Genomic DNA, 27,622 nt, shown 5'->3' with positions numbered 1-27,622 from the left:
CCGGCCGTCCCTGCTTCCTGGCTTCCCGCGTGCCCCTCAGCAGCCCTGCGGGGCCCACGGCCTGCCGCACGCACTCCCGCCGGCGCGCGCGCACTCGCACTCGCTCGCTCGCCCTCTCCTCCTTCCGCGTTACCTGTGTCAGGACACCAATCCGGAGTCACTGGGAGCCTCGGTCCTCCTTAAACCCATCAAGTCTGTCAGATAGAATACCCTGGATTTCAATATAATACTAATAGTGATCATTCTAAAGTAATTTCCATTTACAGAGCACTTTCACTTAGGGCAGTAACTCCTGTACCAAAAGAACGTACACTCGGTATTTGTTGCATACATGGATAACTATAGTTGAGCAGGTAAATGTCCATTTTACGTAAAGATGAAAAAAACCGACCTAGGAGGAACTCAGTCTGTCCTATTAAGATCACATTCTTACCATCATCCCCTCTCTATGATACAGTTCTCAAAAATCGTCTTAAATGTCCAGCCTCCCCCGTTTTGTCCATTCTAGGCAGAATCAATTTAGTTATTGATTATGTGTGTGTGGATAATTTACTAACCAAACTCCCTCAAAGAAGCAATGTAGTCTTTTGTAGAATTCGACCATTAAATATTTACCTTGTGACAGAAACTGCGGTAGGCAAAAAAAGTCAAATAATTATAGTACAATTTAAGTGCTATAATAGAAAGGTTTAAATGTGCTATGCAAACACAAGGAACTGCTGTTCGTTCTTAGCGGTAAAAGAGATTGAGTAAGTTACAGAGAAACTACAGGTGAAACTCCAGCTAATCTTGAGACTATAAATAGTTCACTAGAGAGGTAAGAATGAAGATTCCAGCAAAGTCATAGAGGCATGAAGTTCATCTTTCCTTCAAGGATGAGCAAGTTCCAGGTTGGTTGGCGTTTTTTGTTTGTTTGTTTGTTTTATTTATTTTGAGATGGGGTCTCACTTTGTCACCCAGGCAACTAGATTGCAGTGGTGCAATGTTGGTTCACTACAACCTTCACCTCTCAGGTTCAAGTGATTCTCCTGCCTCAGCGTCCGGAGTAGCTGGGACTACAGGCACGCACCATCACACCCGGCTATTTTTTGTATTTTTAGTAGAGACGGGGTTTTGCCATGTTGGCCAGGCTAGTCTCGAACTCCTGGCCTCAGGTGATCCACCCGCCTCGGCCTTCCAAAGTTCTGGGATTACAGGTGTGAGCCACCTTGCCCAGCCCTCTCTCCTGGTCATCACTGCTTCCTGCCCCCAAATTCTCTCAACCCTCTGGAGAACAACAACGGGGGAAGAAAAATACAACTGAACTGAACTGATCTAACCTGCCACTTTTCACCACGATTTAATGTGTGTATTATGTGTATGTAATTTGTATTATGTGTATGTAAGTACAATATACAATGTGTAGCATTCTACATCTATTGTTAGTATCAAATCCTCAATACAATAGGTACTATTATTATACCTGTTTTATAGATGAGGAAACCTGAGGCACAATAATGAAACCAAAGTTCCAGGTTTTTTTTTAATTTTTTTTTGAGACGGAGTCTTGCTCTGTCGCCCAGGCTGGAGTGCAGTGGCATGATCTCAGCTCACTGCAACCTCCACCTCCCGGGTTCAAGTGATTCTCCTGCCTCAGCCTCTCAGGTAGCTGGGACTGCAGGCATGTGCCACCACGCCCGGCTTATTTTTATTTTTATTTTTATTTTATTTTTCTTTGGTATTTTTAGTACAGATGGGGTATCACCATGCTGGCCAGGCTCGTCTCGAACTCCTGACCTCAAGTGAACTGCCCACTTCAGCCTCCCAAAGTGCTGGAATTACAGACGTGAGCCATCACGCCCAGCCTACAAGCACGTTTTTAAGGGCAAAAAAGAAGGAGACAGGGAGTAGACTGATACAAAGTTGTCGGGTATTCTTGTTGGTTTACAGAAATAACATTGATTAGTGATTGGCTATAGATTGTTAAGCTATAGGATCTAGGTTATAGTGTCCAGTGCAGCATTATTACGTTAATTTATAGTTACTTGTGGCAATAGCAAGCAATTTCAAGAGATGAATACATAGCTCAAAAGCAGGGAGTAGGACATGATTGCCCTCTCATTTTATTTATTTATTTTTTATTTATTTTTTTGAGACAGGCTCTCACTCTATTTCCCAGGCAGGTGTGCAGCAGTACAATTACAGCTCACTGCACCTTCAACCTCCTGGGCTCAAATGATCCTCCAGTCTCAGCCTCCTGAGTAGCTGGGACTACAGGCACACACCACCACTCCCAGCTTTTTTTAAATTTTATTTTATTTATTTATTTTTTATTTTAGTATGGATAGGGTCTGGCTATGTTGCCCAGTCTGGTCTTGAACTTGTGAGTTCAAATGATTTGCCCGCTTTGGCCTCCTAAAGTGCTGGGATTATAGGCTTGAGCCGCCATGCCTGGTCTGCTGTCTCATTTTAATGTCTCTCTGAGCCTGATAATCTTCAAAGACTTGCATTTCCCAGATTAAAATTGTTTTATTTTCTCAGTGCCGTGACACAGAATGAAAGCCTGAAATGTTTCTGAGACAAGTGCAAGAACTGAAGAACAACAACCAAGAATACCTGGATTTAAAACCTATACTCCTGGCAGGGCACGGTGGCTCACGCCTGTAATCCCAGCATGTTGGGAGGCCGAGGCGGGTGGATCACAAGGTCAGGAGTTCAAGACCAGCCTGACCAACATGGTGAAACCCCGTCTCTACTAAAAATACAAACATTAACCAGGCATGGTGGCACGCACCTGTAATCCCAGCTACTTAGGAGGCTGAGGCAGGAGAACTGCTTGAACCCGGGAGGCAGAGGTTGCAGTGAGCCGAAATTATGCCACTGCACTCCAGCCTGGGCGACAGAGTGAGACGCCATCTCAAAAGAAAAAAAAAAAAGGGGGAATCTCAAAACTTCTTTTCCAAGACAGAAAAAAACCCCAAAGGGTGAGCAAATCTGGAACTCAAGCCCTTTCCCCACCTTAAGAGTTCCCTCTGAGAGCATCGAAGACATGGCTAGAACACTGTGCCTCCCTTCCCTTAACCTTCAGACTTCATGGTTTTGAGACCTCTTGGGCAAAACTCAACCAGGGCTAACAAATAAGGCTGGATTGAGAACCCCAGGAGGGAGGATGGAGGGATGGGGATGGGCTTTGAGAAACACCAGGCAAAAAAGAATGCAACTCTCAATTGTTCATGCATGACAGTGAGCTAAAGTGCCTTGCCAATGACCCCTTCTTGTTTGAGAGTCTCCCTTTAACATTCTTTCCCAAAACCTGTGATCTGTCCCTTTCTGCCATCCCCAGGATTCCCAGCAAGGGTAGAGATCTGAGGAGGAATTTAATCTCTCACCTTTGAACCCCAGGCCTGGCAGCTCACATGGATAACAACTGTCTCCCAACATTGGCCCAGGGACGTGTCTTTCCCTAAACAAACCAACCTCTCCTCACGTCCCCCACTCTGTACTTTCACTGACTATGCGTTGGCAGATTCTGCGAAGTTCTACCTGTAACTGGCTTCATTTTCAAGTCAGACGTTTGGCTGCTGCTCTGTCCCCTGCAACAAGGAGCCATGCCAGCTGGACACACACTTCTTCCAGGGCCTCTGGCAGCCAGGACAGAGTTGAGACCACAGCTGTTGAGACCCTGAGCCCTGAGTCTGTATTGCTCAAGAAGGGCCTTCCCCAGCAATGACCTCCTCATTGCTTCTGGCCTTTCTCCTCCTGGCTCCAACCACAGTGGCCACTCCCAGAGCTGGTGGTCAGTGTCCAGCATGTGGGGGGCCCACCTTGGAACTGGAGAGCCAGCGGGAGCTGCTTCTTGATCTGGCCAAGAGAAGCATCTTGGACAAGCTGCACCTCACCCAGCGCCCAACACTGAACCGCCCTGTGTCCAGAGCTGCTTTGAGGACTGCACTGCAGCACCTCCACGGGGTCCCACAGGGGGCACTTCTGGAGGACAACAGGGAACAGGAATGTGAAATCATCAGCTTTGCCGAGACAGGTGGGTTCCTGATCTGTAGCTCTTCCCCAGAACTTGACCCCTCAAGGAAAGGAAAAGTTTCCTCGCCAGACTTACTTCTGACTCCTTCCCCAAAAACCATCCAACCCCTGCTTCCCACAGGCTATAATCTCCTTACCCAGGTGTCCCGACAACCCCCACATCCCTCTGGGGTCACTCTGGTAGCTCAGACCTGACCAATAGGCAGCTGGAAAGCTGGTAAATTTCACTTCTTTTGAGATTGGCTGCCGTCATCTCCTCCGGCTCCTCTCTCTGCAGGCCCCACAAACCCACAGGCTGTGGTGTGAGCCCATCCACTTCCTGGGCCTGCACACAGCGACTGGGAGGTGGGAGTCTCTCCTTTCTCTGGCCCCAGGATCTAGCCCCTCCCTTCCCCTCTCCTCCAGATGCCTCATTTGAGTAAAAGAAGAAAAAATAAAACACCAGGACTGTAATACCTCACCATATGTCATGTTCCCTTATATACCTCAGGTCCCCATATCACAGAGAACAGGGTCAAAATGGGACTCAGAAAGATGGATAAAGGGTCTGGGCACAGTGGCTCCTGCCTGTAATCCCAGCTACTCAGAAGGCAGGAGGATCACTTGAAGCCAGGAGTTCAAGACCAGCCTGAGCAACATAGCAAGACCCTTTTTTTTTTTTTCCTGAGACGGAGTCTTGCTCTGTCACCCAGGCTGGAGTGCAGTGGCGTGATCTCGGCTCACTGCAACCTCCACCTCCTGGGTTCAAGCAATTCTCCTGCCCCAGCCTCTTGAGTAGCCAGGATTACAGGTGCCCGCCACCACACCCAGCTAATTTTTGTATTTTTAGTAGAGACTGGGTTTCACCGTGTTGGCCAAGCTGATCTCAAACTCCTGACCTCGTGATCCTCCCACCTCAGCCTCCCAAAGTGCTGGGATTACAGGCGTGAGCCACCATGCCCGTCAACCCTGTCTCTTTTTTTAAAACTTTTTTTTTTTTTTGAAACAGAGTCTCACTCTGTCACCCAGGCTGGAGTGCAATGGCAGGGTCTCAGGTCACTGCAACCTCTGCCTCCTGGGTTCAAGCAGTTCTCCCACCTCAGCCTCCCGAGTAGCTGGGACTACAGGCGTGTGCCACCATACCCGGCTAATTTTTGTATTTTTAGTAGAGACGGGATTTCACTATGTTGGCCACGCTGGTCTCAAACTCCTGACCTCGTGATCCGCCTGCCTCGGCCTCCCAAAGTGCTGGGATTACAAGTGTGAGCCACTGTGCCCGGCCTTTTCTTTTTCTTTTTTTTGTTTTTTTTTTTTGAGACAGAGTCTTTATCTGTCACCCAGGCTGGAATGCAGTGGTATGATCACAGCTCATTGCAGCCTCAACCTCCCAGGCTCAAGCTCAGGTGATCCTCCCACCTCAGCCTCCCAAGTTGCTGGGACTACAGGTATGCGCCATCATGCCTGGCTAATTTTTTTATTTTTTATTTTATTTTATTTTATTTTTTGAAATGGAGTCTCGCTTTGTCACCCAGGCTGGAGTGCAGTGGCGTGATCTTGGCTCACTGCAAGCTCCACCTCCTGGGTTCATGCCATTCTCCTGCCTCAGCCTCCCGAGTAGCTGGGACTACAGGCGCCTACCACCATGCCTGGCTACTTTTTATGTATTTTTAGCAGAGACAGGGTTTCACCGTGTTAGCCAGGATGATCTCGATCTCCTGACCTCGTGATCCGCCTGCCTTGCCCTCCCAAAGTGTTGGGATTACAGGCGTGAGCCACCGCGCCCAGTATATATTTTTTTACAGAGACAGGATTTCATCATGTTGCCCAGGTTGGTCTTGAACTTTTGGGCTCAAACAATCCACTCGCCTCAGCCTTGCAAAATGCTAAGATTACAGACATGAGCCACCATCCCCGGGCTAAAAATAGCTGGGTGCGGTGGAGTGCACCTGCAGTCCCAGCTATTTGGGAGGCTGAGATGGAGGATCATTGAGCCCAGGAGTTTGAGACTGCACTGAGCTGTTTGCACCACTGCCCTCCAGCCTGGGCAACAGAGTGAGACCCCCATCTCTAAAATTAATTAATTAAAGAAAGATGGATAAAAGAAGACAAGGAAGAGAGATAGTTACTTCCATAGACAGGGGAATATTTGGAGTATATAGTGAGCAGATCAGGAATTCTAAACCAGGACTCTAGAAAATGGAAATTGAAGGCCGGGCGCGGTGGCTCATGCCTGTAATCCTAGCGCTTTGGGAGGCCAAGTCGCGCAGATCACAAGGTCAGGAGATCGAGACCATCCTGGCTAACATGGTGAAACCCCGTCTCTACTAAAAATACAAAAATAATTAGCTGGGCATGGTGGCGGGCGCCTGTAGTCCCAGCTACTCTGGAGGCTGAGGCAGGAGAATGGCATGGACCCGGGAGGTGGAGCTTGCAGTGAGCCGAGATTGCGCCACTGCACTCCAGCCTGGGGTACAGAGTGACACTCCGTCTCAAAAAGAAAGAAAGAAAATGCCAATTGAGCCCTTTGCAAGCTCGCTCTTAGGTCTGGAAGACCCTTCCCATTTCTGGCCCCTCATTCCCTCGTTTTTTTGTTTGTTTGTTTGTTTGTTTGAGATGGAGTCTCATTCTGTTGCCCAGGCTGGAGTGCAGTGGCACAGTCTCAGCTCACTGCAACCCCCGCCTCCCGGGTTCAAGCCATTCTCCTGCCTCAGCCTCCCGAGTATCAGGAACTACAGGCGAACACCACTAAACCCGGCTAATTTTTGTATTTTTAGTAGAGACGGGGTTTCACCATGTTGGCCAGGCTGGTCTCGAACTCCTGACCCCAAGTGATCTGCTCGCCTCGGCCTCCCAAAGTGCCAGGATTACAGGCGTGAGCCACTGCACCTGCCCCTACCTGTTTCAAGACCCTGCTTGAACTGGAGCTAGATAGCCTGGGCTCAGATTCTTGCTCAGCCATTTATTAGCTGTTTGACCTAGTGGTTAATAGTTTTCTCATGTGTTAAATGGGGATAATAAGAGGATAGTTGAGATAATTAAATGGGCTAATACAGGTAAAGTACTTTGAATGTTAAAGTGGAAGGGAGCAGGAACTAGAGAGTAGACTTAGTGCTTGCCCATGGAGGAAAGGGACAAGGCAACTCTCTGGAAACTTTTTATAAAGGCACTAATTCTATTAATGAGGGCTCCACCCTTATTAATCACCTCCCAAAGGCTCCACTTCCTAATACCATCACATGGGGGTTATGATTTCCACATATGAATTTTGAGGGAATGTAACAGCCTCTCTCCATGAAGCCTCTTATCATTCAATGGTCTATCCGAAGTTTCTTTAGAGAATGGTGGCCAGATTCCAAGAGGATAATTTCAATGTGTAAATTATTCTCAAACTTCTACATACACCCTGCTTGCTAATGTCCCATTGACAAAGCAAGTCATTGTAGCCAAGCCTAGAATCAATCACTGTGAGATGGAACTAGACGAAGGCATGAAAGCCATGAGGTAGTGTTTATTGGGGACTACCAATCTAGCAGCCTACTAAAGTCTGCCCTCTGACCCCTAACAATTTATATCTCTCCCACAAGCAAAATACAATCATCCTCTCCCAGCTACCCACATCAAACTTTCATCCCTTTATGGCATCAGGATCGGGCTGAAGTCCAGCATCTCATCACCTGAATTAGGTGCAAATATAGGTGAGGCTCCTCTGGTACATTTCTTCAGGTGCAGGGGCCTTCAGTGATGTCCTAGCGCTGGCTTATTCAGACTTATGAAAGCTGATTGTGAACATCTTCTCCCAACTCAGCATTCAGTGATGTCACATTAGCAGCTTGAAATCAGCCATGGTGGGCGAATTTGTAGTCTTATAGAAATTGACAAAGACTACAAATCAGGGCTTTTGATTTTTTTCCCTGGAGACCAGTTATTAAACATTTACCAGCATACCACTGTCTGTGTCCTAAAAATACAAGTTCTCTACCTCCCATGCACTTAACATACAATGCTGAGACAGGGACAGGATAAACATAATAGATATTCCTGTTCAAAATGGGGTATGGGAGAATAGGAGACACAGAGCAGTCACTGATCCATAAAACTTCTTATATTCAGCCAGGCAAATATCTAGGTCCACTCCAAACCCAGAATTCCCTTGGTTAGTTAGGGCCTGGTTCTGCTCCCTGGTATTTCCCATTGCTCACCACTGCTCTCCTGGACTTCCAAATCCACCCTCTCAGCCCTTGGCCTCTACCTGCTGAGGTGTCTTTCCTTTTAAATAGGAAATAATCTGTGTTTGTGGCTGAGTAGTTTTCTCAGCCTACTTTCTGCCCAGAGTTGGGGGCCCAGGGACCCCTTTTTATTTTGAATTGTCCCTTTTAGTCCAAACTGGTGCTGCTTTCAGTATTAAACTTCTCTTTAAAACTCCGTGGACCCTGTAAATAATAAATTGTAGTCTACTCAGTTACACAGAAGGCACCACATTCTATCAAGACAGACACTTCTTTAGGCTACAAGTCTGTGTCATGGGATGACACCTTTAAGATGTTTAGAAGTGCATTTGTCTAGTTGTGAGGGTTGACAGAACATCGTCTTAAATTTTAGATCTCAAAAAAAAAATGTTAGATCTTAACAAGCAAAGCGTTTTTTTGGTTTGTGTTTTAGAGTTGGTCTCGCTATGTTGCCCAGGCTGGAGTATAGTGGCTATTTGCAGCCTCAATAATATTGCATTATAGCCTCAAACTCCTGGCCTCAAGGGGTCCTCCTGCTTCAGCCTCCTGAGTAGCTGGGGCTATAGGCATGTGTTCCCATGACCAGCTAACAAAAGGTTTTATAGCTGACCCTTTATTTGTTTTGATCTTCACTCTGAGTCCCTGTATTACTGGAAATGCCCTGGATTTAATTTTTGCCCTGAGGTAATTTCTTACTTTAAGAACCTTTTGTCAGAGAGAAAGAATGAAAAAGAATTTTTGTCGTTATTTTTCTTTTCTTTCCTCTACATGTACAACATGAAGTAAAAGGTTTTGTTTTGTTTTGTTTTCTGAAAAATTAGCAACATAGAGTAAGCGGTTCTATTTTTTAATTTAGCAAGTCCTTTTAGAAATATTTTCTCTAAATTCTGTTTGAAAATTGAACAGTGCCTTTTTTTTTTTTTTTTTTTGAGACGGAGTCTTGCTCTGTCGCCAGGCTGGAGTGCAGTGGTGCAATTTTGGCTCACTGCAACCTCTGCCTCCCGGGTTCAAGCGATTCTCTTGCCTCAGCCTCCTGAGTAGCTGGGACTACAGGTGCACACCACCACACCCAGCTAATTTTTGTATTTTTAGTAGAGATGGGTTTTCAGCATGTTAGCTCGGATGGTCTTGATCTCTTGACATTGTGATCTGCCCGCCTCAGCCTCCCAAAGTGCTGGGATTACAGGTGTTAGCCACCGCACCCAGCCACAGTTCCTTTTTTAGTTCATCTCTCTCCCAAAATGCCTTATCGTAGGCAACTAAAATATACCAATTGGCATTTTCAGCATTCTGCCTGGAAATATCATTAGCTAAATTCACAACTTTGTTAGATATCTTTCCTGGCTTCTAAGTTACCACAGGTGATAGCCAATACATAATACAAGTTCCCCTTTCTTCAGCTTCCAATAGCAATTTCCTCACTGTTCTTCCTTCCTTTACTAACAGTTTCTTCCCTATCCTTCTAACTTCTGCCTGCCACTCATTCCCGAAGCTGGTGCAACTGACCAAGCACAGTGGCTCATGCTTGTAATCCCAACACTTTGGGAGGCCAGGGTGGGAGGATCACTTGAGGCCAGGAGTTTGAGACCAGCCTGGCCAACATAGCAAGATGTTTCTTTAAAAACAAACAAACAAACAAAACAAAAAGCCGGGTGCTGTGGCTCACGCCTGTAATCCCAGCACTTTGGGAGGCCAAGACGGGTGGATCACCTGAGGTCAGGAGTTCGAGATCAGCCTGACCAACATGGAGAAACCCATCTCTACCAAAAATACAAAAAATTAGCCAGGTGTGGTGGCGCATGTCTGTAATCCCAGCTACTCGGGAGGCTGAGGCAAGAGAATTGCTTGAACCCAGGGGGTGGAGGTTGCAGTGAGCCGAGTTCGTGCCATTGCACTCCAGCCTGGGCAACAAGAGTGAAATTCCATCTCAAAAAAAAAAAAAAAAAAAAAAAGCCGGGTGTGGTGGTACATGCCTGTAATCCCAGCTACTGGGGAGGCTGAGGCAGGAGAATTGCTTGAACCCAGGAGGCAGAGGTTGCAGTGAGCCAAGATCACGTCATTGCACTTCAGCCTGGGCAATAAGATCAAAACTCCTTCTCAAAAAAAAAAATAAAAAGTCAATGCAACATATTTTAGGTTTTTGTGATGGTAGCACCCCACTTCTGTTATTACTAATTTTTGTTTCAGTTACTTATCAATATAACAAACCAGCCCAAAACATAGAGGCTTAAAACAACACATTCATTATTTCTCATGATTCTTTTTTTTTTTTTAGATGGAGTCTCACTCTGTTGCCCAGGCTGGAGTGCAGTGGCACAGTCTTGGGTCACTGCAACCTCCATCTCCAGGGTTCAAGAGATTCTCTTCCCTCAGCCTCCTGAGTAGTTGGGATTATAGGTGCCCGCCACCATGCCTGGCTTTTTTTGTATTTTTAGTAGAGACAGGGTTTCACCATGTTGGACAGGCTGGTCTTGAACTCCTGACTTCAAGTGATCCACCCACCTCAGCCTCCCAAAGTGCTGGGATTATAAGCATGAGCCATTGCCCCCAGCCATTCTCATGATTTTGTGGCTTGACTGTGCTTATCTGGACAGTTCTTCTGCTCCATGTGGTGTAGCTGAGGTCTCCCATGCAACTTCATTTGGCGACTCAGATGGGACTGGAACATATAAGATGGTCTCTAATCCTCCAAAGTCTCTCTCCACATGACTTCTCATAATTTAGTAGTCTAGCTCAACTTCCTTTAAAGCACTGTGGCTGGCTTCCAAGAGTGGAATGCCTCAATATGTAAGTACTCAATAAACACCATGCTTGCTAATGTCTCACTGCCCAGATCAAGTCACATGGCTAAGCCCAGAATTAATATGGAAAGGGACAGCACAAAGCCATGAATACTGGGAGGTGTTGGCCTTTGGGGCCAACAGTGTAATAGTCTACTACAGCCCCTGTTGGTCTTGTGTTTGCCTGCCATAACTGGAGTGACTTAAGAGGTACTAACTATAGGGTGCTTTGTGACCTAGCAAGAAAAAGATTAGTTGGGCCAGTCAGACTCTTTCAGGATTTTGGAATTGGGACACTGGAAGATCTGCTCACTTAGGAGGAGCTGAGCAAAAGGTCCTATAGACTTGGGACCTGGGCCACAATTTTGGGACCTGAGGAAGCTAACAAGGAGGCAGAAGTAGTAGATCCACAGAGAGAGAAGAGTGGAACTGACTTATCTAGAGAGAGAGATGAAAGAGATCTTGTTGGCTCTGAGAGCTGTCAAGAGCAGCCTTGTTCGTGTTGGGCATGTTGGCTCACACCTGTAATCCCAGCACTTTGGGAGGTTGAGGTGGGCGGATCACCTAAGGTCAGGAGTTCAAGACCAGCCTGGCCAACATATGGGAAACCCTGTCTCTACTAAAAATACAAAAATTAGCTGGGCATGGTGGCAGGTGCCTCTAATCCCAGCTACTCGGGAGGCAGAGGCAGGAGAATTGCTTGAACGCAGGAGGCTGAGGTTGCAGTGAGCCGAGATTGCGCCACTGCGCTCCAGCCCAGGCGACAAGAGTGAGACTCCGTCTCAAAAAAAAAAAAAAAGAACCTTATTCCTGACTTTCCAATTTACATGAAGCCTAGTTGAACTTCATACCCTGCCTTTTTGAGCCCATGAGAGTATCAGTTCCATTCCCATAATAAAGCACTCTTTTTTTTTTTTTCTTTTTTTTGTGACGGAGTCTTGCTCTGTTGCCATGCTGGAGTGCAGTGGTGCGACCTCGGCTCACTGCAACCTCCGCCTCCTGGGTTCAAGTGATTCTCCTGCCTCAGCCTCCTGAGTAGCTGGGACTACAGGGGCGTGCCACCACGCCCAGCTAATTTTTTTTTCTTTTTTTAAGACAGAGTTTCACTCTTGTTGCCCAGGCTGGAGTGCAATGGCATGATCTCAGCTCACCGCAACCTCCGACTCCCAGGTTCAAGCAATTCTCCTGCCTCAGCCTCCGGAGTAGCTGGGATTACAGGCATGCGCCACCACGCCTGGCTAATTTTGTATTTTTAGTAGAGATGGGGTTTCTCCATGTTGGTCAGGCTTGTCTCGAACTCCCGATCTCAGGTGATCCACCCACCTTGGCCTCCCAAAGTGCTGGGATTACAGGCATGAGCCACTGCGCCAGGCCTCATAAAACATTTTTCACTTTAAAAAAAATAATGGCTAAGGCCAAATTACAATGGGTATTTAACTGTTTCCTAAAAGAGTTAGGACTTTATTAACTAATAAGGTTTTTGAGACCATGAATTTTATGATCCATCCATGTTTTGGGAAAAGAATCCTGATGTTAAAATAATTATAGAAATGAAAGACCATTCAACAAGTATTTTGTTTGTTTGTTTGTTTGTTTGTTTTTGAGACAGAGTCTGGCTCTGTCACCCAGGCTGGAGTGCAGTGGCGTGATCTCTGCTCACTGCAACCTTTGCCTCCTGAGTTCAAGCAATTCTCCTGCCTCAGCCTCCTGAGTAGCTGGGACTACAGGTGCATGCCACCACACTCGGCTAATTTTTGTATGTTTAGTAGAAATGGGGCTTCACCCTGTTGGCCAGGCTGATCTCGAATTCATGACCTCATGACCTCAGGTGATCCTCCCATCTCAGCCTCCCAAAGTGCAGGGATTACAGGTGTGAGCCACCACGCCTGGTCTCAACAAGTGTTTATTGAGTGCTTACTAAATACCAAGTACTAGGGATACAATGGTGAGCCATACAGGCACAACCGCTGTTTTCATGGAGCTTACATTCTAGCTGCAGGGAAGGAGGGGTAGGAGAAATACGTAGTAAACAAATGAACGAAGAACCACACTGGACCGGACTTGGTGGCTCATGCCTGTAATCCCAGCACTTTGGGAGGCCGAGGTAGGAGGATCACAAGGTCAGGAGTTCCGGAGCGGCCTGGCCAACATGGCAAAACCCCGTCTCTACTAAAAATACAAAAATTAGCAGGGCATGGTGGCGCATGCCTGTAATCCCAGCTACTCAGGAGGCTGAGGCAGGAGAATTGCTTGAACCGGGTAGGTGGAGGTTGCAGTGAGCCAAGATCGTACCACTGCAATCTAGCCTGGGTGACAGAGCAAGACTGTCTCAGAAAAAAAAAAAAAAAAAAAGAACCACACTGATTACAGAGCATGATAATGGCTATACAAACAGTTAAGCGGGATGATGTATTAGAGAGATGGAGGCAGAATTGAAGGCTATTTTTATTTTATTTTATTTTATTACGTTTTATTCTATTTTATTTCATTTTTGAGACAGTCTTGCTCTGTTGCCCAGGCTAGAGTGCAGTGGCATGATCTTGGCTCATTGCAGCTTTGACCTCCTGGGCTCAAGTGATTCTCCCGAGTAGCTGGGATTACAGATGTGTTCCTCCATGCCCAGCTATTTTTTATTTATGTATATATTTTTTAGTTATTGTAGAGACAGGGTCTCACTATGTTGCCCAGTCGGTCTCAAACTCCTGGCCTCAAGCAATCCTGCCACCTTGACCTCCCATAGTGCTGCGATTACAGGCATGTGCCACCACGCCTGGCTGAAGCCTGCTTTAGATAGATTAGGAAGGAAGCCTGAAGCCTCTCTGAGGAGGAGACATCTGAGCCGAATGCCAAAAAGAAGTCAGTCATTCAAAGATCTTGGAAAGACATTCCAGGGAAAGAGACTAGCAAGTGTAAAGGCTATGAGATAGCTTTATGTTTGGTGAATTTGAAGAACAGAAAAAGGCCAGTATAGGCAGGGTGTAGTAGTTACGTGTCAAACAAGTTTTCTATTTCAAGGAGTTTAGATGTTATCCAAAGAGCAAGGGGAAGACTTTGAAGTGTTTTAAGCTGAGAAGATAAAACTAATCAGATTTATAAAAAGATCACTGGCTGATATTTGGAGAATGGTTTGGAGAGCAAGAGTGAATCACTTGAATGAACGAAAGCTATAGTTAAGGAAAAAGATGGTTGTGAGTTGGACTAATGAGTAGTAGAGGAAGTGGGGAGAAGTGAAATTATATTATGAATTAGAAGTAGAGTTGATAAAACTCAGATAATTTCAAAGTAGAGGATAAACACAATCAAGATTTTGCCTTAAGCAATGCGTTTATGGGGAGAAGTTTGGAGAAGGAACAGGTTTGGACTGGGGGGATACATTTAGACTTCCTTGTACAGGATTGAGGCTGGGCACATTGACTTATGCCTGTGATCTCAGCACTTTGGGAGGCCAAGGTGAGAGGATCACTTAAGGCCAGGAGTTCAAGACCAGTCTGGGTAACATAGTGAGACCCCCCATCTCCATGTAAATTTTTTTTTTTTTTTTTTTGGAGACAGAATCTTGCTCTGTCATCCAGGCTAGGGTGCAATGCAATGACATGATCTCGGCTCACTGCAACCTCTGCCTCGCAGGTTCAAGTGATTCTCCTGCCTCAGCCTCCCAAGTAGCTGGGATTACAGGTGCCCGCAGCATGCCTGGCTAATTTTTGGTGTTTTTTTGTTTTGTTGTGTTGTGTTTTTTTTTTTTTTGAGACAGAGTCTCGCTCTGTTGCCCAGGGTGGAGTGCAGTGGCGCGATGTCAGCTCACTGCAACCTCTGCCTCCTGGGTTCAAGCAATTCTCCTGCCTCAGCCTCCTGAGTAGCTGGGATTACAGGCATGTGCCAACATGCCTGGCTGATTTTTTGTAATTTTAGTAGAGACAGAGTTTCACCATGTTGGCCAGGTTGGTCTCGAACTCCTGACCTCAACTGATCCACCTGCCTCTGCCTCCCAAAGTGCTGGGATTACAGGCGTGAGCCACCACACCCGGCCTAAAAATTTTTTTTTAATTAAAAAAAGAGATTGAAATATCATTGGATGTCCAAGTCAAATATCAGATAGGCACTTGAACATATAAGGCTGGGGCTCAGGGAGAGGTCAGGACCAGAGATATATATTTGGAAGTCATCAGCATATACATAGAATTGAAAGCCATGGAATGGATGATCATTCTGGGAGAGGGTATAGATAGTGAAGAGAAGGGAGCTTAGGACTTTATTTATTTATTTATTTATTTATTTGAGACAGGGTCTCATTTTGTTGCCCAGCCTGGAGTGCAGTGGTGCGTTGATGTCTCACTATAGCCTTGATCTCCCAGGGTCAAGCAATCCTTCCACCTTAGCCCTCCATAGTAGCTGGGACTACAGGTGTACACTACTATGCCTGGGTAATTTTGTAATTTTTGTAGAGACAGGGTTTTGCCAAGTTGTCCAGGCTGATCTCACTGATCTCAAACTCCTGGACTCAAGCAGTGCATCCACCTCAGTCTCCCAAAGTTCTGGGATTACAAGTGTGAGCCACCACGCCTGGCCTGACTTCCAACATTTAAAGGTTGGGCCGACAAAGAGGAGCTGTCAATAGAGGAGAAAAAGATAGAGTGGCCAGTGTTATAAAAGCCAAGAGAAGAAAATATGGAAGAAGGAGGGAGTGGTTAACTGTGTCAAACACTGCTTAAAGGTCAAGTAAGATGAATACAAATGGATAGATTTGCTTTGTGGAAGGTGTTGGTGATCTTCACGTGTGCAATTTCAGTAGAGTGGAGGGAATAGAAACCCAACTAAGATGTTCAGTAAGGAAGGTGAGGGATGATAAGAGGAAATTGGGCAGTAGTAATAGGGATACAAAGAAATGCACAGACATTAGAACCATTCTGGTGAGACAAGGTATATGGGGAATGAAGAAAGTAATCATAGTTTGTTTTTTTTTTCTTTTTTTGAGGCGGAGCCTCGCTCTGTCTCTCAGGATGGAGTGCAATGGTGTGGTCTTGGCTCATTGCAACCTCTGCCTCCCAAGTTCAAGCGATTCTCCTGCCTCAGCCTCCCAAGTAGCTGGGATTACAGGCGCCCACTGCCACGCCTGGCTAATTTTTGTATTTTTAGTAGAGATGGGGTTTCACCATGTTGGCCAGGCTTGTCTCAAACTCCTGACCTAAGGTGATCCACCTGCCTCAGCCTCCCAAAGTGCTGGGATTACAGACGTGAGCCACCACGCCTAGCTGATCATAGAGTTTTTACAGGTGATGAGGGTAGTGGCACCACCAAGAATGAAGAGGGGGTATATAGGAAGGAAAGTAATTATTTTTCAGGTTGAAAAAATTGATTAAAAAAATATATAGGCCAGGCGCGGTGGCTTACGCCTGTAATCCCAGCACTTTGGGAGGCTAAGCGGGGCAAATCACTTGAGGTGAGGAGTTTGAGACCAGCCTGACCAACATGGAGAAACCCTGTCTCTACTAAAACTACAAAATTAGCTGGGTGCAGCTACTTGGGAGGCTGAGGCAGGAGAATTGCTTGAACCCGAGAGGCAGCGGTTGCAGTGAGCTGAGATTGCGCCATTGCACTCCAGCCTGGGCAACAGGAACAAAACTCCGTCTCAAAAAAAAAAAAAAAAAAAAATATATATATATATATATATAATATATGTGTGTGTGCTTGTGTTTGTATATATGTATGCACACATATATACATATATATACACACATACACACACACATATGTATTTATAAGATGGGGTCTTGCCATGTTGCCTGGGCTGGTCTTGGGCATGTTGCCTCAGTCTCCCAAGTAGCTGGGATTACAGGCATGCACTACTCCACCCAGCTCTGGGACAAATTGATTTTAATGTGCTGCCAGGACATTCATGTGACAAAAGTAAGTAGTTAGAAATCTAGGCCTGAAGCTTGGTGATTTCCAAATCTATATGTCCGGTCCAAATATGCAAAATGCTCTGGTCTGGGCATACAGATTTGGGAATCACCAACATAAAAATTGTGTTGCTTGGCTGGGTGTGGTGGCTCATGCCTGTAATCCCAGCACTTTGGGAGACTGAGGCAAGTGGATTACAAGGTCAGGAGTTCAAGACCAGCCTGGCCAACATGGTGAAACCCCATCTCTACTAAAAATACAAAAATTAACTGGGAGTGGTGGCAGGCACCTGTAATCCCAGCTACTCAGGAGGCTGAGGCAGAAGAATCACTTGAACCCAGGAGGCAGAGGTTGCAGTGAGCCAACATCACGCCACTGCACTCCAGCCTAGGTGACAGAATGAGACTCCGTCTAAAAAAAAAAAAAAAAAAAAAAAAAATTATGTTGCTTGACCATGAGTCTAATTAAGAGCTCCCTTAATGTAGACTAGAAGGAAATGAAAGTCCAAGACAGACCTTGGAAAACTCTGATATTAAAGGGATGGTCAGAGAAAGAAAAGCCAGCAAAGAAAACCAGGGAAGAATTATAACAGAGTTGTGTCACGGAAGCCAAGAGAGAAAAGATTTTCAGGAAGGAAAGAATTGTCAGCAGTGCTGTCTTAGTCCATTTTGTGCTGGTGTAACAGAATACCACAGACTAGGTCATTTATAATGAACAGAAATATATTAACTCATGGTTCTGGTGGCTGGGAAGTCCAAGATCAAGGGGCTGGCATCTGGTGAGGGCCTTCTTGCTTCTTGCTGTGTTATTCCATGGCAGAAGGGCAAAGAGAGGGTGGGGCTGATAATTAAACTTATCCTTTTATAAGGTACCCATTCCCAAGATAAGGGCATTAATCCATTCATGAAGGTGGTGTTCCCATGACCCAAACACCTCCCATTAGGCCCCACTTCCCAACACCACTGCATTGGGGGTCCAATTTCCAGCACATGAACTTTGGAGGACACGTTTAAACTGTAGCAAATGCCAAGTGCTATAGACAACTCAAGAATGCTGAGTACAGAGAAATAGTTGGTAGAATTGACAGTCAGAAGGCCGCAATGACTGGGGCTTCTTATGTCCACAGGCCTTTCCACCATCAACCAGACTCGTCTTGATTTTCACTTCTCCTCTAATAGAACTGCTGGTGACAGGGAGGTCCAGCAGGCCAGTCTCATGTTCTTTGTGCAGCTCTCTTCCAATACCACTTGGACCTTGAAAGTGAGAGTCCTTGTGCTGGGTCCACATAATACCAACCTCACCTTGGCTACTCAGTACCTGCTGGAGGTGGATGCCAGTGGCTGGCATCAACTCCTCCTAGGGCCTGAAGCTCAAGCTGCCTGCAGCCAGGGGCACCTGACCCTGGAGCTGGTACTTGAAGGCCAGGTAGCCCAGAGCTCAGTCATCCTGGGTGGAGCTGCCCATAGGCCTTTTGTGGCAGCCCGGGTGAGAGTTGGGGGCAAACACCGGATTCACCGACGAGGCATCGACTGCCAAGGAGGGTCCAGGATGTGCTGTCGACAAGAGTTTTTTGTGGACTTCCGTGAGATTGGCTGGCACGACTGGATCATCCAGCCTGAGGGCTACGCCATGAACTTCTGCATAGGGCAGTGCCCACTACACATAGCAGGCATGCCTGGTATTGCTGCCTCCTTTCACACTGCAGTGCTCAATCTTCTCAAGGCCAACACAGCTGCAGGCACCACTGGAGGGGGCTCATGCTGTGTACCCACGGCCCGGCGCCCCCTGTCTCTGCTCTATTATGACAGGGACAGCAACATTGTCAAGACTGACATACCTGACATGGTAGTAGAGGCCTGTGGGTGCAGTTAGTCTATGTGTGGTATGGGCAGCCCAAGGTTGCATGGGAAAACACGCCCCTACAGAAGTGCACTTCCTTGAGAGGAGGGAATGACCTCATTCTCTGTCCAGAATGTGGACTCCCTCTTCCTGAGCATCTTATGGAAATTACCCCACCTTTGACTTGAAGAAACCTTCATCTAAAGCAAGTCACTGTGCCATCTTCGTGACCACTACCCTCTTTCCTAGGGCATAGTCCATCCCGCTAGTCCATCCCGCTAGCCCCACTCCAGGGACTCAGACCCATCTCCAACCATGAGCAATGCCATCTGGTTCCCAGGCAAAGACACCCTTAGCTCACCTTTAATAGACCCCATAACCCACTATGCCTTCCTGTCCTTTCTACTTGATGGTCCCCACTCCAAGATGAGTTGACACAACCCCTTCCCCCGATTTTTGTGGATCTCCAGAGAGGCCCTTCTTTGGATTCACCAAAGTTTAGATCACTGCTGCCCAAAATAGAGGCTTACCTACCCCCCTCTTTGTTGTGAGCCCCTTTCCTTCTTAGTTGTCCAGGTGAACTGCTAAAGCTCTCTTTGCATACCTTCATCCATTTTTTGTCCTTCTCTGCCTTTCTCTATGCCCTTAAGGGCTGACTCGCCTGAGCTCTATCACCTGAGCTCCCCTGCCCTCTGGCTTCCTGCTGAGGTCAGGGCATTTCTTATCCCTGTTCCCTCTCTGACTAGGTGTCATGGTTCTGTGTAACTGTGGCTATTCTGTGTCCCTACACTACCTGGCTACCCCCTTCCATGGCCCCAGCTCTGCCTACATTCTGATATAACTGCTTCAACACTAGGGGGTCCTAAAGGCTTTCTATCTTGCTAGTCCCTGGGGCCTCAACATCTCATACTGGTTCCCTTAACTCTGTCTATACCTCTGTAAATAATTCCTTCACTAAGTTCTCTTGATGAAGCAAAAACAGACAGCTGAAAGGTCCTCTATCTCCTACAAGGGCCCTAACTGGCACCCCAGATGACACAGAGCCTGCCTGCTTATGCTGTAGTCTGCCTACTCTGCTGTCTCTTCACATGGTCTCCTCAGAACTGAACTATTGTATCCATCTCACACTTTATGCCTCTTCTTTCTTAGGCACCCCCGTCCCTCCATCCTTCCAGAACCATCTTTGAGGTCTCATGGCTAATAAAAACCTAGGCTTTACCTGTTCCCTCTGTAATCCCTCCAAAAGATGAGACAGATCTATGCTTGGTCATCCAGTAAACTGACCAGCTGTGGGCACGCAAGTGTGGGAGGCAGAGGCACGCTCAGAGCTGGCTGCCAGAACCTCTGACTTGCCTTCCTTTCACCCGCCCCCAGTGCTCCACCCAGGAGTCCTGCCTGGAAGCTGGAATGGGCAAGGGCTGCTGGAGTGGGACAGGGAGAAGAGGAAGGCCTGGATGAGGAGAGGGTGGCATTTGCTCTGAGACTGGGTCCTTTTTAGACCTTTGCCCGTCCTCCCCCACATCTCCTCCCTTTGGCTGGACAGTCCTGAACCATGAGGTCGATATTGTCTGCAGCCCAAGGCCGAGTTTGCGCAAAACCCATGTGTTCTTTGGTAAACGTGATGTCTGTGTTTGCTCAGTTTATGACCCCCTCCTATGAGGGTAAGAGGTCCCTGAAATAGGAACCCTAGAGGAGAAAGTCTGAAAAGGACTGCCTGGGGGACTGTAAATCTGAGCTTGAGGGCTTTCCTGAGCAACCCATGGAAGTTATCCCACCTTTGACTTGAGGAGACCTTCATCTAAGGAGAATCTAAGGAGGCCTTCTGGTGTCTCCCCCACACATCCCCGACCCCCAGATCTAACCTCCTTCCCAACTACAGCTTAGTCTCCAGGGCTAGGACTGGGGTAAAGCAAAGTGAGTCATTCACCTGGGGGGGCTAAATTTTAAGGGGGTGGTGAACAATTTATTAATCAAGATAGGACTTTAATTCAATATTATTTTAAAGTCAAAATTAATGCAAAAAATCCATGATGAACAAAATAGCCTACTTTTAAATAAAAACAGGATCAGCATTATTCCCTTTCTTTTTTGGCTCTGTCTTTTGTAATAAGGGGAGAGAGTGGGTCTGTCTTCTTCCAAACATTTTCTTCTAGAGCTTCCTAGCTCCTACCTCTGGACCCCTTCAGGCTTTTCTCATTTGAGCAAGATAACCACTCCCACTTCTTCTACTTCCTTACCCACCCCCAAGCCTGTCGCTATCCCCCAGCCCCCAACCAGGTTGGTGGTAGGGCAGGCAGTGAGGCAGATGGCTGGGGTATTTATAACCCAGGAGCACTTCTTGGGAAAAGTGACTAAGTTGCTAAGAGCGTATTTATAGCTGAGCTCTGACGTAAGTGTCAGTGGGGAGGTAGGGCCAGGCCAGGCACAGCAGCAAGGGGGTGGGAAGAGCTGGAAATTGGGGGCATCTGACAGTGAAGGTGGGGAGAGGTGGGGTCAGTGACTCCTGCAGCCACTTCTTGTCACTTCCCCTGACTGCCCACTGATACCAACAGGTAAGCCGTCTGAGGCACCACCATGGATAGATACCTCCACTTTGCTGACCGATGTTCCAGACCCGAGGGGGTAGAGGGCTGTCATTTCCCAGCCCAACCAACAGAATGGGAGCTGGGAGCTGGGGAGAACACTGGACAGAGCTCTTGAATGTGTTTCAGAGCTTGGGGAGAAATGCAGGGTGGACAGGAGGGTCTAATCGTCTCAGTGCGCCCCCACCCCACTCCACCCCCACCAAATAGTGCCCTGAGGTTCTAGAAGAGCCTGGTACATCACCAAGCTCCATTGCCACGTGTTTGTGTGATGAGGTCCAAAACCAAAGGTAGCAGTGATGTGGATCCTGAAGACAGTCTCTCTTCTCTGGCAGTGTGATGGGGAAAGAACAAAGGAACCAGCTTGTCCCTGTCTCTTGTGGGGGAGGCAGGGTCCCCAGAGTGAGAGGTCGAGGGGCACTCCTCATCACTCCATTCCCCAGAGCTGCCCCTTCCCTGTCCCTGGGAAGCTCCAGCCAGCTACAAGCCAGCTGCTGTCCAGAGGCGCGGCACTGCCACATGGTGGACACTGGTGGTACTGAGGTCCAGCCTTCCAATTAGGAACCCTGTCGCCTAGATCTAATAGTCTCTCTTGACAGCCCCCATCATCTAAACAGAGGGGAGATGAGCAAAGTGGAGTAAAGACACATTTCCAAATCACACCCACTTCCCCCACAGCTTTCTCCCCATCAAGCTTCTTGGAGAAATTGGGGCATAAGGAGAAAAGCTAGCATGAGGCCCACCTTCATGAATTCAAGGTGGAGGGGTCTGGGTCCTCCCCCATTTAAAGCCAGTGAGGACTGGGTGTGGTGGCTCATGTCTATAATCCTAGCGCCTTGGGAGGCTGAGGTGAGAGGATCGCTTGAGCCCAGGAGCTTGAGACCACCCTGGGCAACACAGCAAGACCCTGTCTCTACAAAAGAATAAAAAATAAATTAGCCTGTGTGGTGTGGTGTGGTGTGGTTGGTGTGGTGGCACGGACCTGTAGACTTAGCTACTCTGGAAGCTGAGGTGGAAGAATCTCTTAACCCAGGAGGTCGAGGCTGCAGTGAGCTGTGATCAGGCCACCACACTCCAGCCTGGATGACAGAGTGAGACCCTGTCTCAAAAACATAAAAAATAAAATAAAAAATAGGTCAGGTGCGGTGGCTCATGCCTGTAATCCCAGCACTTTGGGAGGCCGAGGCGGGCAGATCATGAGGTTGGGAGATGGAGACCATCCTGGCTAACACAGTGAAACCCCGTCTCTACTAAAAATACAAAAAACTAGCCGGGCGTGGTGGCGGGCGCCTGTAGTCCCAGCGACTCGGGAGGCTGAGGCAGAAGAATGGTGTGAACCCGGGAGGTGGAGCTTGCAGTGAGCCGAGATTGTGCCACTGCACTCCAGCCTGGGCGACAGAGCGAGACTCAGCCTCAAAAAATAAAATAAAATAAAATAAAATAAAATAAAATAAAATAAAATAAAATAAAATAAAGACAGTGAGAAAATGTGGTCAGGAGGGCTGAGACTGGGAACCAAGACTGCTGTATTTGCCTTGCTTTGTTGTCAAAAGCTCTTAGAGCTCCCATTTTCTACCCCCATTAACAGGCCTGAAGGGTGGTGCGGTGGCTCACGCCTGTAACCTCAGCACTTTAGGAGGCTGAGGCAAGTGGATTGCTTGAGCCCAGGAGTTCAAGACCAGCCTGGGCAACATAGCGAGACCCTGTCTCTGTGGGAAATTTAAAAATTAGCCAGGTGTGGTGGTGCGCACCTGTAGTCCCAACTACTAAGGAGGCTGAGGCAGAAGGATTGTCTGAGCCCAGGAATTCAAGGCTGCAGTGAGCTATGATTGTGCCACTACACTCCAGCCTGAACAACAGATTGAGACCTTACCTCAGTAAAATAAAATAAAATTTAAATTTTAAAAATTTAAGAAAAAAAGGAGGCCTGGCACTACTTCTAGGATGCCCCAAATTTAGGCAACTCTCACAGTCCCTTGAAAGAGAAGTGGCAGCTGGGTATAGGCCCTCCCAAGTGTCATGCCCCCTGACAGTCCTGATGGACTCTGCCCTGTGTAAGATTGCATCACCACCACCACCACCTCTCTGGGCTTCCCCAGACATCACAGGAACACGTTCCCTGCCCCAACCCCCGCCGGCTCTGGCCCTCCTCCACATCATGCTCCACATCATGCTCCAGGCCAACTGGACTCTGGGCGGCCAGCACAGGCAGGGTCAGGGGGTGACTTCTGTGCCTCGTGGCACTGCCACCTGGGCCTGAGCAAGAGGGCTCCATTCTCCTACCTGCCCAAACCCTCATCCCTGTCCTAGCCCCAATGCTAGAAATAAAGAGACCAGAATTTTCCTTCTGGCCTAAGGGCCCCAGAGAAATACCCACTGGAACTCACAGCTGCCTCATGGAAACTGCTGCAGCAGTGGTGAAGCTAGAAAGACTAGAGGTATGAGGGAAAATTGCCCTTCCCCACCTGGCTCATAAGGCGTTCCCTCCCCCAAGTCCCAGACCTTGGGGACTGAGCATGTGAAATCATCCTCTTTCTTGCATCATGCGTGTCCACATTGCATCCCCCCACCCCCATACCCCTACTTCAGGCCCAGTCACCATGGCCAGATGGTGAAACCTGAGCTGGTGGGGAGGAGGACCTCCACCCCCTGCAGGGGCCTGATGGGCAGCACAGCTGGCCAATCCTGGGACTCAGAGGGTAGGTCGGCTGGCTGACCACTAGGTTTGGAAGCCCCAGGCAGCTGGCTCTAAAGAGGCCCCAGGTCAGTAGCCAGACATGAGCTGTGAGGGTCAAGCACAGCTATCCATCAGATGATCTACTTTCAGCCTTCCTGAGTCCCAGACAATAGAAGACAGGTGGCTGTACCCTTGGCCAAGGGTAGGTGTGGCAGTGGTGTCTGCTGTCACTGTGCCCTCATTGGCCCCCAGCAATCAGACTCAACAGACGGAGCAACTGCCGTCCGAGGCTCCTGAACCAGGGCCATTCACCAGGAGCATGCGGCTCCCTGATGTCCAGCTCTGGCTGGTGCTGCTGTGGGCACTGGTGCGAGCACAGGGGACAGGGTCTGTGTGTCCCTCCTGTGGGGGCTCCAAACTGGCACCCCAAGCAGAACGAGCTCTGGTGCTGGAGCTAGCCAAGCAGCAAATCCTGGATGGGTTGCACCTGACCAGTCGTCCCAGAATAACTCATCCTCCACCCCAGGCAGCGCTGACCAGAGCCCTCCGGAGACTACAGCCAGGGAGTGTGGCTCCAGGGAATGGGGAGGAGGTCATCAGCTTTGCTACTGTCACAGGTGGGTGAGGGAGAGAGCAACAGGCAAAGAGCAGACAGGGAAAGGGAGGCAGAAGGGGAGCCTGGCAGGAGCAGCAGAGGGAGTGGGGTGTGGCAGGAGAAGGAGGAGCTGGGGCAGGGACTGGTTGCAGAGGACACAAAACAGTCTCTACTTTTTTAGAGGTAGGTTCGAGGGAGAGCAGTGGGCAGGGCTTGGGGAGTCTCAGAGGAGAGCTTCATCTCTGCTCACATTTTCTTTCCCTTTTCTGTCTTTCGGGCAGACTCCACTTCAGCCTACAGCTCCCTGCTCACTTTTCACCTGTCCACTCCTCGGTCCCACCACCTGTACCATGCCCGCCTGTGGCTGCACGTGCTCCCCACCCTTCCTGGCACTCTTTGCTTGAGGATCTTCCGATGGGGACCAAGGAGGAGGCGCCAAGGGTCCCGCACTCTCCTGGCTGAGCACCACATCACCAACCTGGGCTGGCATGCCTTAACTCTGCCCTCTAGTGGCTTGAGGGGTGAGAAGTCTGGTGTCCTGAAACTGCAACTAGACTGCAGACCCCTAGAAGGCAACAGCACAATTACTGGACAACCAAGGCGGCTCCTGGACACAGCAGGACACCAGCAGCCCTTCCTAGAGCTTAAGATCCGAGCCAATGAGCCTGGAGCAGGCCGGGCCAGGAGGAGGACCCCCACCTGTGAGCCTGCGACCCCCTTATGTTGCAGGCGAGATCATTACGTAGACTTCCAGGAACTGGGATGGCGGGACTGGATACTGCAGCCCGAGGGGTACCAGCTGAATTACTGCAGTGGGCAGTGCCCTCCCCACCTGGCTGGCAGCCCAGGCATTGCTGCCTCTTTCCATTCTGCCGTCTTCAGCCTCCTCAAAGCCAACAATCCTTGGCCTGCCAGTACCTCCTGTTGTGTCCCTACTGCCCGAAGGCCCCTCTCTCTCCTCTACCTGGATCATAATGGCAATGTGGTCAAGACGGATGTGCCAGATATGGTGGTGGAGGCCTGTGGCTGCAGCTAGCAAGAGGACCTGGGGCTTTGGAGTGAAGAGACCAAGATGAAGTTTCCCAGGCACAGGGCATCTGTGACTGGAGGCATCAGATTCCTGATCCACAGCCCAACCCAACAACCACCTGGCAATATGACTCACTTGACCCCTATGGTACCCAAATGGGCACTTTCTTGTCTGAGACTCTGGCTTATTACAGGTTGGCTGATGTGTTGGGAGACGGGTAAAGCGTTTCTTCTAAAGGGGTCTACCCAGAAAGCATGATTTCCTGCCCTAAGTCCTGTGAGAAGATGTCAGGGACTAGGGAGGGAGGGAGGGAAGGCAGAGAAAAATTACTTAGCCTCTCCCAAGATGAGAAAGTCCTCAAGTGAGGGGAGGAGGAAGCAGATAGATGGTCCAGCAGGCTTGAAGCAGGGTAAGCAGGCTGGCCCAGGGTAAGGGCTGTTGAGGTACCTTTAAGGGAAAGTCAAGAGGGAGATGGGCAAGGCGCTGAGGGAGGATGCTTAGGGGACCCCCAGAAACAGGAGTCAGGAAAATGAGGCACTAAGCCTAAGAAGTTCCCTGGTTTTTCCCAGGGGACAGGACCCACTGGGAGACAAGCATTTATACTTTCTTTCTTCTTTTTCTTTTTATTTTTTTGAGATGGAGTCTCGCTCTGTCACCAGGCTGGAGTGCAGTGACACGATCTTGGCTCACTGCAACCTCCGTCTCCTGGGTTCAAGTGATTCTTCTGCCTCAGCCTCCCGAGCAGCTGGGATTACAGGCGCCCACTAATTTTTGTATTCTTAGTAGAAACGAGGTTTCAACATGTTGGCCAGGATGGTCTCAATCTCTTGACCTCTTGATCCACCCGACTTGGCCTCCCGAAGTGATGAGATTATAGGCGTGAGCCACCGCGCCTGGCTTATACTTTCTTAATAAAAAGGAGAAAGAAAATCAACAAATGTGAGTCATAAAGAAGGGTTCGGGTGATGGTCCAGAGCAACAGTTCTTCAAGTGTACTCTGTAGGCTTCTGGGAGGTCCCTTTTCAGGGGTGTCCACAAAGTCAAAGCTATTTTCATAATAATACTAACATGTTATTTGCCTTTTGAATTCTCATTATCTTAAAATTGTATAGTGGAGTTTTCCAGAGGCCGTGTGACATGTGATTACATCATCTTTCTGACATCATTGTTAATGGAATGTGTGCTTGTATGGTCTTGTGTTACAGTCTTTTTCAGTTTTAATTTCTAATGTAGTGAATTGATAGATGTAAATCATATGAACAAAAGCTCAATGTTTTTTTTTTTTTGAGATGGAGTCTCGCTCTGTCGCCCAGGCTGGAGTGCAGTGGCACAATCTCGGCTCACTGCAACCTCCACCTCCCAGGTTCAAGCGATTCCCCTGCCTCAGCCTCCTGAGTAGCTGGGACTACAGGCCTGCGCCACCATGCCCAGCTATTTTTTGTATTTTTAGTAGAGATGGGGTTTCACCATGTTGGCCAGACTGGTCTTGGACTCCTGACTTGAGGTGATCCGCCTGCCTTGGCCTCCCAAAGTGCTGGGATTACAGGTCTGAGCCACTGTGCCTAACCTAATGACTTTTAAGAGTATAGAGGAAACCAAAAAGTTTGAGACTCACTGGTCTATAGAACTGGGTGGGGAGAAGAAAGTAAGGTGTTCTAAGAGAGCTCTTCTTGCTGGGCACCGGTGGTCCCAGCTACTTAGGAGGCTAAGGCCGGAAGACCGCTTAAACCCAGGAGTTCGAGGCTATGATCACACTTGTGAGTAGCCTCTGCACTCCAGCCTGGGCAAATAGTGAGACCCCGTCCCAAATAAAAATAAATAAATACATAAATACATAAATAGCTCCTCTGGAAGAAGGGGCTCGAGGCTGGGACAGGAGCATGTGTGGGGTGCCTTTTTTTCAGTGACCATTAGTCTGGTCTGACTGAGCTGGGTCTCTGACCCTCTGGGGATAACTAGTCTGGGTCAAAGTCCCAGATCTCCCCCTACCTTCACCTTT

The 27,622-nt window shown here is 48.2% G+C and overlaps 2 protein-coding genes across 3 annotated transcripts; both read left to right on the top strand.

Annotated features, from left to right (window-relative positions):
- The first annotated feature begins 24 nt into the window (after window positions 1-24).
- Window positions 25-20,919, top strand: INHBC (inhibin subunit beta C). 2 transcript variants are annotated; one of them, XM_063593399.1, is made up of 3 exons: window positions 25-890; window positions 2,521-4,018; window positions 18,027-20,919. In XM_063593399.1, the coding sequence occupies exons 2-3, from the start codon at window positions 3,706-3,708 to the stop codon at window positions 18,770-18,772; spliced, it is 1,059 nt and encodes a 352-aa protein (XP_063449469.1). In that variant the 5' UTR covers window positions 25-890; window positions 2,521-3,705; the 3' UTR covers window positions 18,773-20,919. The 2 variants fall into 2 exon arrangements, with proteins under 2 accessions (XP_063449469.1, XP_003824914.2); XM_003824866.6 differs by having other exon boundaries at window positions 102-890; window positions 3,323-4,018.
- A 3,132-nt stretch (window positions 20,920-24,051) lies between these two features.
- On the top strand, window positions 24,052-26,561 carry INHBE (inhibin subunit beta E). Its single transcript, XM_003824865.7, has 2 exons — window positions 24,052-24,615; window positions 24,875-26,561. Exons 1-2 carry the CDS (start codon window positions 24,318-24,320, stop codon window positions 25,627-25,629), a joined length of 1,053 nt encoding a protein of 350 aa, XP_003824913.1. The 5' UTR covers window positions 24,052-24,317; the 3' UTR covers window positions 25,630-26,561.
- The last annotated feature ends 1,061 nt before the right edge of the window (window positions 26,562-27,622 follow it).

Source organism: Pan paniscus, chromosome 10 (assembly GCF_029289425.2).
Source record: "Pan paniscus chromosome 10, NHGRI_mPanPan1-v2.0_pri, whole genome shotgun sequence".
NCBI lineage: Eukaryota > Metazoa > Chordata > Mammalia > Primates > Hominidae > Pan > Pan paniscus.
Note: the sequence above shows the minus strand (reverse complement) of the source record. Positions and strands in the feature narration are given on the sequence as shown.